This window comes from Typha latifolia, chromosome 7, assembly GCF_019914945.1.
Source record: "Typha latifolia isolate L0001 chromosome 7, TyphaL0001v2, whole genome shotgun sequence".
NCBI lineage: Eukaryota > Viridiplantae > Streptophyta > Magnoliopsida > Poales > Typhaceae > Typha > Typha latifolia.
The window spans coordinates 12,632,892-12,642,637 of record NC_133092.1 but is presented as its reverse complement, the minus strand read 5'-3'; the positions used below and the strand labels follow the sequence as shown (position 1 = coordinate 12,642,637).

At 34.1% G+C, this 9,746-nt stretch overlaps 1 protein-coding gene across 1 annotated transcript; it reads right to left on the bottom strand.

Annotated features, from left to right (window-relative positions):
* Positions 1 to 510: 510 nt before the first annotated feature.
* LOC140791929 (protein SUPPRESSOR OF K(+) TRANSPORT GROWTH DEFECT 1) lies at positions 511 to 8,486 on the bottom strand. The gene is made up of 8 exons (XM_073142656.1): positions 7,538 to 8,486; positions 5,949 to 6,054; positions 4,392 to 4,590; positions 1,544 to 1,612; positions 1,359 to 1,433; positions 1,159 to 1,257; positions 925 to 1,080; positions 511 to 821 (listed from the first exon to the last, which is right to left on the bottom strand). Exons 1-8 carry the CDS (start codon positions 8,004 to 8,006, stop codon positions 696 to 698), a joined length of 1,299 nt encoding a protein of 432 aa, XP_072998757.1. The 5' UTR covers positions 8,007 to 8,486; the 3' UTR covers positions 511 to 695.
* Between the last annotated feature and the right edge of the window lie 1,260 nt (positions 8,487 to 9,746).

The window sequence follows — 9,746 nt, the reverse complement described above, 5'->3', positions numbered from 1 at the left end:
CTAAAGGTTATTTTGGCACATAAATATTATTGGCAGCGTCACATCAGCAATGTCAATTAATAAGGTAGACGACAAACTAACCTTCTACCAGCAATGTCAATTAATAAGGTAGAGACCAAACTAACGGAAGGTGTAATATATTACAAATTCATCGTTGAGGGGGCATATTGTCGAAAATATAGAGGTGTAACTAAAAATTGGCCGTACTTTAGGAGATGTAAACATAATTAACCCTCTCATTAAAGAAGCATATTGATATGATTATTAGGAGAACATGAATGGAAAGGAAAAAAAAAGACCCTTCTAAAGTATTTAAATCATGATTATTAGGAGCTAAAAGTATTACATTTTCACGGTATAAAATGCCAAAGTCATAACCTGTAAATATGATTCCAAAAAATCCTGCTGGTAATTGAGAAGAGTTATCACTACCCTACCGGGAAGAGAAAAAAGAGTCATCCATAAGAATTGAAACCAGAAAAGAGAAAATAAATAAGGGACAAGCATCAATTGTGGCCAGTAGAAATTGCATAGATAAATATAAAGTTGAAGCTAGTATATGAATAGCCAATAAAGAGCTCTTCAATGTCAAGGAGATGGCATACTCCACTATATAACAAAATACAACTCCACAGAGACCAATCAAGTCATAATATACAATTATTCTGCCTCTTTTATAAGTAAATCTCGGCAAATTAGCCCTCCTCTCCGAACTCCTTGGTGAACCTCTCATGCACTTCAAGATCCTTTTTGCTGACGGTTGGTCTCTGACGGGCCAGCACTTTATCGAAATCAGTCTTTGCGATTGGGGGAGGAAGGATCTGATCGTGGAAGGAAGAAAAAAAGTTGTCATAATAGCCCACGAAATATACAGAGGCAAGCAAAAGTAAGTTGTTACTAGAAGTGTTGTACTGTTGTTGGCACCTTAGCAGCAAGACCTTGTGCAGCAAGATCCTGCATGGTGGTCTGGACACAGCCTGGTTGTTTTGGTCCACATGGCATCCACATATCATCTGGAGTCTTGACGAAATACATTGCATCTTGGGTTTTGCGAACCGGTTCAAACAGTACATCCTTGACCTGTTAGTGAAGAGCAGGAATTAGATACACTTATGCTTTCTGATATACGACCTTCTGAAACTATGAGAGACTACTTACGCAAACAGATATATCAGAACCAGAAAACCCATCGGTCCGGCGGGCTAAGCTCTCAAAGTCGCTGTCTGTCAAGTTGTGAGGGGTATCTCCCAGATGCACCTGTATCACAAATTAAGGATTTCAAATATGGCAAATAGAGGTACCTACACCAGGAATGACCAAACTGTGGAGAAAACTGTCCTAGTCTGTCTGTTCAATACCTTGAATATATGCTTCCTAGCTTTCAGATCAGGTAGAGGAATGTAGATACGCTTGTCAAATCGTCGCCGGATAGCCTGCAGATAGCAATCGTAAGCAAAAGACCAAATATTGAAAAAAGAAATTGACTTCGAAGAAGAATTTAAGACAACTATTCAAGAAACACCGATAAAAGGTTTCACACAACCTGATCTAGCGCATACGGAGTATTCGTGGCAGCAAGAACAAGAACTTTTTGATCATTATTTCCCACACCCTGGAATGAAAGAGAATGTAGTACAATTAACATAAGAAATAAGCAACAAAGAGAAAAAAAAATTATTTCCCATGAAATTACATGTTTTAAGGACTGGCGTAACGAAACTTTATCCCAACAGGAATCAGTAAACAAATTTAATACCCTATACCATGGTTATGGGACCAATTCTTCTTACTATTCTTTCATTAAAATAAGAGTAGATATCTGCATACTTTAGGAAGTAAGAAAAACATAAGTATGATTGATCTCAATAACGAAATTGTCAGTGAATGTGCTAATCATGCAGAAGATGAAGCACTAACAATAACAGAAGACAAACCATGGAACAAGATTACCAGGGGTCCTGAAAGGGAGGCGATGAAAGCTCACATAATCCTTGCAGGTGAAATACTAATCAGGAATGACAACCTTTTGTGTCCAAGTGAATAAAGAAAAAGAGAAGGAAAATTAAATTTTAATCAGGTAAGAAACATTGATGACAGTAGTCCAAACAATATAGTTCATGAAAGACATATAACTCATCTAACTAGCAAATCACCAAATGGCTGCCCATTGCAATTAACTTTGGAAACACTTTCAGTTCTAATTTAGGACATCTAAAAGAGGATTCCGGATAAGGTTTAGCAATTAATTTAGATAACTTGGACCTCTCAGGGAAACAGACTAGTTGACAAATTATTGGTAACAAATAACTACCACAGTATACCAAGAAATTTAGATCTGATTCCAATTACAACTACAATAAATTTCTCAGCTTTTAGAATAGATGTCTGCCTATGGACACTTACATTTACAATCTTACGTCTCGGCAATTTTCCAATTTAAACCCTATGATTTTCACCAGTTATAAAAGACACCCTAATCATAAAACAAGCAAAAAAACCACATGGGCTTGAGTTAAGATTAACATTAAATGCATTGCATCACAAAGGAATTATCCATTATCTGAGTTTGGTAACTGTAGTGCCCTTGATGCAGGATAAAGCCTTTCGGAAAACATGGCAAAAGGGTGTCAGCAAGGCAAAATTTGAAGATAGCGAAAGTGAGGATTAACCAAAAATTCACTTAAATTTAGAGTGCTACATGCAAATTTCCCTATCCTTTTACATACCATCGAGTTCATTCCAACACTATAAATGACTCCTCTGGCTAGGACCACAACACTAATTATAATGAAAAATGAGCATCATGATGCACGAGACTCCCACCAATATGGGGTCTTGGGGGCGAAGATACCCAGCCCTACAACTTACTATTGAGGAGGCTGTTTCCATGACTTAAACTCATGACTTTGTTGATACAGATGTAAGTCTTACTATCAAATCAATGATTATAACAAGCAAAAAAATTCACAAATTGCATAAACTTCTCTCAGTTGCAAAAAAATTTGTATCCCCATATTACTAAAAGTTGTGAAGATTTACAAGACATTTTCAGAGCTCAGACATGTATTTTAGTCAACATATACTTCAATACCAAAGCAAGTATGCCCAGAAAAAGAAGTATAATATACAAAAATTGTAGGCTGTTAGTTGTAGCACGGTAGCGCGCCTTCCCTCCTCTCGTTTCAAATATATTAACTGAAAACTATTGCTCATAAACAAGCTCTTAGCAGCAAGCAATTACAGAATGGATGAGATATCAAGTTAACAAGTTCCTGCCCAGGGACATATAATTGAAACAGACCAAATGAAGGTATATCTGTACAGTGACTGAGAATGCCAACCACATGCAAATGCCAAGGAATCTAATCTACCAAAGCCTAGACTATGTCTAAGAATATCTAGTCCCTCCACTGTGACTGTAATAACAATGAAAAGGAATCAAAAGAACCAACCTAGGTAGTCTTTCCATATATGCATAAAATGTTCTATATATGATGTTTCATACTCACTTCTCTTTGTACTTTACAACATCACAATATTCAATTTTGCAAAGACATCAAGAACATGAATGCAGGAACCTTTTAGTTCCTTTAACTTATCATAATTCTCCTCAACCAAGACAATTGGATTACCAACACATCTCTAGAACTTTGTATGTTTGAAAGAGGATACACCTATTCAGTTTTAAAAGAAAAATGAATTCCCTTGAGTTCAGAGAACCAGCATCCTCTTAAACTGAAATCAGAAGGACCAGAGCAAAGAGCACTTATTATAGGCTGAACATCTGAAATCTTCAAGAGGGAAAATAAGGAATACTTGCAGCTAAGAAAGTCATCAGTATTCAGTATGTATTCTAGAATTTCCCTAAAACCAAGAAAGTCGATGATCTACAGCTGAGTTTGATGTCCATTTATTGATCAGATTTTAGGGATAATTATAGATAACTTGCATGCAGAATCCAAATTCTGTTTCTCAAAGGCAGTACACTATAAGTACCTCAAATCATGTATCATCAATACAAGGTAGAGGATTTAGAATGCTCAGGAAAGTTTTCTAGATCTAGTGAGAAGTGGCTAATATCTTACATTCCTAATTAGCTTTTGTTTGAAGCCAACACATGACAAATCTTAAAGTTCACTAGAACTTCCATAATTTTTGCAAAGCATCATTAAAATGAGAAAATTGAAATTAGTACTTAGCAGCTCTCTACAGAATTAGAATGACCTACAGACGACAGTAGGTTTTCCAGGATGATGATGGCAATTCACTAACTAGATTACATAAAAAAATTCATATAACAGTATAAGAGAAACAATAATAATTCTAAAACTATTTTCACAGCTTGAAATGGGTAACTTTTAATGTTCAAGCAACCACTTTTCCAAACTCACCTGCATCTGCACAAGAAGTTCAGTCTTGATCCTTCTAGAAGCTTCACTTTCGTTGCCTTCTCCACGTTGACCACATAAGGAATCAATTTCATCAACGAAGATAATGGAAGGAGCACTTTCACGAGCCATTTGGAAAAGGTTTGCAACTAGCTTTTCACTTTCGCCCATCCACTTTGAGACTAGATCTGATGAAGATATACTGCAGTATACTATCCAATATTTGTCAACAAATTTGAAGATAAAAATACTGAGGGGTAATACTGGAGGACCTGCCTAAAAGATATATCAAAATAAGAAAGATATTTTGCAAGTCTAGGTAGACAGAATTATAATCCTTTACGAATGAACCCAAAAAATGCACTTGCACCAATCAAGTATATCTTGATTTTTGCTGCTATTTTTTCCCATAAATATTTACAAGTTATTGAAGTTATCCAGTTTGCAAATAATTGTAAAAGTACAACCTGAAATGTCTTAGTAAATTACATTTCATTGTTTGATTCAAATTGCTAGTGCAAAAGTTAGTTGAAAAAAAGAATTTTCAAATAATTCAGACCATCTACCTGTCTCTAATTGTTCTCTCAGTTCCTAACTAGATGTAGCAAAGCATCATCTGATATATAACACCATATCCTGATAGTTTCACCTTAAAGGCATTACCACATGCTCAGTATTTTTTGTCACTTTAAATCTTATACTTTAGGAAGAACAAAATTCATTATTTCAGAATACAATCTATTCTAGAATAACAACTAAATATTATAATATTTTTATTTTACATTAAATAAATAAATTCAACTTAAACAGCATAAATGTCAATAATTTAATATTTCATAAAAAGTAGTATTATTTTTAAATATTATTTTAATTGTATATACTTAAACATACATATAAATATTATTAAATTCTTAATAATATAGTATTTAATTGATATAATATTTATTTATAAATTATCATATTATTAAAATAATTTTTATATGTACTAATAACATCAAAAATATAACACTAATAAACTAATATTTTATAGAATTAAATATGAACTCATAGGTAAAATAATATATTTACTATTTAAACTATATTTTATTTATATCAATCTACTTTAAATCAAATCGAAGGGTATTTCAGTAATTTTTGCTTCTTTTTACCTTCGCTTTATATTACTTCAAACATAATTATTACACCCTTATTTTAAAATACAAGAAAATATAGGAATAGTTATTCTTAGAATAAATTTCTCATTTTGATAATAACAATTTCTATTTGTTATTCTTATTTCACATCTATTCCTAATGTGAACAAGGCCTAAAGGAACAAGAAAAAAGTGGGAAAAAAAACAACTGCTACAGCAAGTTTATATTATTTATGCTGATAATTGACTGTATGCAGCATAAAATCTAATAGATAATCAGAACTAAGGATGTATAAGGTGGAAGCAACTTTTTTCTTGTTAGGAGAGAAGCTATTAAAATCTACGAAATATTAGTTACTAACCAAGATCGGAAAAGGTAGAAAACAATTTAATACTAAGTTATTATCAGAGTAAATAACCAATGATACCTGAAGAATGTTGATTCAGCCTCTGTAGCCACAGCCTTGGCCAAATATGACTTTCCAGTTCCTGGTGGACCATACAAAAGAAATGCCCTCCATGGCCTTCGCTTTCCTAAGAAAAAGAGACTCTATTTACTTAGCATGAAATAAGAAATAGAAATACCAATTCATTTGCAAATAGCAACCTAAATAAAAAGAATAGCTAACTATGAAATATGTATAGCTATCATAAATCAAAACTACAAAGATAAAAATTGCATAGCTAACTAGGGCAGATGTTGGTAATCCTAAAACTGATGCCATGCAAAATCACACTTCAAATATAATCTTCCTCTGATGCCCCACCTCATTTACTCAGTCTCATGCATCTTTGATTCTTTTCAGATGATTTAAATGTTCAATTAAACATATCTATTAGAATAATATAGGACTTTTTCATAGATCAATGAACTTTTGACTGGAAGAAAACAAAGCTTTTTTCCTATTAACTACATTAACCTCCCTTCCCTGTCCCTTCAATTCCCATCTAATCTCTTCCACATACACACACAAAAAAAATCAAATAACAGGTCACAAATTAAGAGAACCTGCTTACGGGAATAGAACTAAGGCTCAAGTACATTGCAGTAGATGCTGATAAAATGATAATTATAGTAGAAAGTAGCATCTAGGCAATGCTCCCTCCATTTATCAATTCAATTTCACAAATTCACCATCACCAATACCATTCCTGTACTTGATCTAAACCATTCATGTGAAGGACAAGAAGAAATACCCACTGTTATGGAGGTGAGCAACAGGTAGGCACTTCCTCTACGTCTTCACATGAACAGGTAGGCACTTCTTCTGAGTAAAAGCTAAATCTCAGAAAAATATAAAAGATAATCCATAGGTACATAAAAGGTCATTCTACTATATGCAAAACACAAAAAAGAGAGACAAAATTAACACTAAGTGCATATGAAGTAAAAATATATTTGTATAAAAAACCATAATCCCTAAAGACTGAAAATAAAAAAAAATGAGAAACTCATACTTTTAAGAATATTTCATATCACAGTGCAGCAGAAAAATGAGAATATTGTTCTTAAAAGATACTAAAAAAACTTTTAAGGTCTTAATATTGAAGCAATGTTGCAGCTTTCAGCAGGTAAATTTAGCTCTTTAACAGCTATTTGATGTGAAAAATTATTAAGTCTAAGATGTAGGTTTTCCTAAGTTGATCTACAAATAAGTGTGTTTTCATCATGAATTGCCAATTACAAATAATAAACCCAACATGATAAATTTAGCTACTCAAAGCCTTAAATATGTGAAAAAGAATTCAACCAATATTTTCCTTGCACAACAATTAACCTACAAATGAGCAATTGGATTTATAATTCAACATATGATTTGTAAAATAAGTTAGATCAAGTCCACTAGTATCTGCAAGAACTCAATATCTTGAAGAACTATCCAACACATAAATTTATCCTTTTTACTTAATGATATGCAATTGAATGAAAAACAACAATATATCATTAGAATCATCCAAATTGAGAACTTCTCTAAAAGAGAAAGAAAAGCAACAAAGATTGGCAAGACGAATATACCAGTAAAGAACTGTGGGAACTTGACGGGCAATATGACAGCCTCCTGCAAAGCCTGCTTGGCACTCTCGAGTCCAGCCACATCATTCCACTTAATATTGGGCTTCTCCCTTATAATAGCCGAATTGAGCCCTGCCCGGAGCTTGGATTGCTCCGGATCCTCCCCATCGCCCTCCCCATCCTTAGGCTTCGTCTTAGGCCTCGTCGCCACCGCAGCATCGCCGTTCGCCGTCGGCCCTGTGCCGCCCTCATCAAGAACGGCGCGGATCTCCTCTGCGCGGCGGAGATACTCCGTAAACTTCTGGGTGATCGCCTCCTTGATCTTAGGGTTCTTCTCGTACTTAAGGTGGGTTTTGAAGTACTCGAGAGCGTTCATGTAGAGGGGAAACGCTTTGACGTAATTCCCAGCATTGTCCTCTTGGACCGCCTGCCTCACGTACTCGATCGCCTGCTCCTTGAAGTTACTATACATCTCCTTCTCCTCTTCTTCTCCTCTCCTTAATATCCGATCGTGTGTGCCTCAATTACTCGATCGATCTGATCGCAGCAAACCCTAGCAACCAAACCTCAGAATCGGAATATACAGATTTGAAATTACTATACACCCCCTTCTTCTCAGGATTCAATCGCGCGCAAGAACCAACCTCCCCAATCAAATCTTAATCGCAGAAACCCTAGAAACAGGTCTCGAATCGCCTCGCCTCCGATCTCGATGGCAAAAGGCCTAAAAAATATGAAAAATCTAAGAGGAATTGTAGACGGATTCGAGGAGATCGGGGTTTAATTGATTCATATTTGGGGGTGGATTTGGGGATTGATTTGACGAAAGACGAGGGAGGGGAGAAGAGGAAAGAGAGAGGCAGAGGAGATGGAGAAGAGAGGAGGAAAGGATCGTGGTCTGTTGTTTTAAGTCGTCCAATAGGTTTTCTGGTCATTTGGTCCACACGGACACGGTGGTGGCTGCTGCTAACGTGGAATTAATTATTAACCAAATCTTAAGCAAATTAGGACTTCTAGATTGAGGAAATTATAGGAAATTCTTACATTTTGTCTATGGATTTATGGTAAAATATATGTATGGTTAAGCAAATCCTGAGCAAATTAGAACTTCTTGATTGAGGAATCTATAGTTCTTACCGTCGTATTGTGCCATATATTTCAATGTCTGTATGTGAAATATTGGAAGCATCTTCACTTATCTCAGTAGATTATTATTTTCTCATGGTAAAAGTTTTGAACATCAAATAACATATTTGTGAAGCATATAAGTGGTAAGTTCCTCTTTAATGTACTACATCCTACTAAATAATTAACCACAGCATTAAAAAACTATTTTAATAATAATATTATTATTATATAAAATTTTGTTTATCATAATTGGAGTTCTCTTTTTTTCTCAGCATTTTTTTTCTCTTTTAAACCTAAAAATTATGATTAGATGACTGGGTTGGACTGGGCCAAGCTGGGCCGGGCTGCCGTAGGCCTATGACATCTTATAGCAAAAAGCCCTTCAATTTTTTAATTATCAGAAATAGGCCCTCCTATTATCGAATTGCAAATTGAGACTTTTTTTTTATTGATGTAGATTAATTTATCATTTTTCTAACATAATCCAACCGTTTAATCTCGATACACATATTATTAAAAATTAGAGCGTACATTTTGCATAAGCAATACATATAAATTACATAAGTAACACGTAGCATTTTTTTTTTGACGATGTGTATAAATTACATATGTGATGCATGTCATTTTTTAAAAACTTAGAATGTACCTTTTGCATATGTATGCATCTAAATTTCATAAATGATACGTGACCTTTTTTTGAAATCTTGATACGCATATTGTTAAAAATTATAGCGTATATTTTGTATTAGCGATGCGTATAAATTACATAAATGATGCGTAACGTTTTTTAAGACATGACAGTCATTTTGGAGTTTGCTAGGACTAAATTAGTAAAAAAAAGACCTAAAATTATAATTTAATAATGGGAAAGCCTATTTCTCCGGATTAGAAATATAAAAAGTTTTTTACCTGCAATTCGCTTCATATTCTAACTATATACCTAAGAAGGTTATTTTTGCCAAATATATGTGTTAAAAATAAGGTTTCAGCAGGAGCTATTTGTAAATAAAAATTCTTAATTTTAATATTAGCAAGACTAAGCTCTTAAAATTGAGTGTTTAATTTTTATACTAGTTATATATTC

Excerpts from the sequence above, each read along its gene's own strand:
- LOC140791929 (XM_073142656.1), bottom strand. The coding sequence starts at position 8,006 with ATGTATAGTAACTTCAAGGAGCAGGCGATCGAGTACGTGAGGCAGGCG. Across the intron at positions 6,055-7,537 it reads GTTCCCACAGTTCTTTACTG|GAAAGCGAAGGCCATGGAGG; the intron begins GTATATTCGTCT and ends TCTTTTTCTTAG. Across the intron at positions 1,258-1,358 it reads CTAGGAAGCATATATTCAAG|GTGCATCTGGGAGATACCCC; the intron begins GTATTGAACAGA and ends TTTGTGATACAG.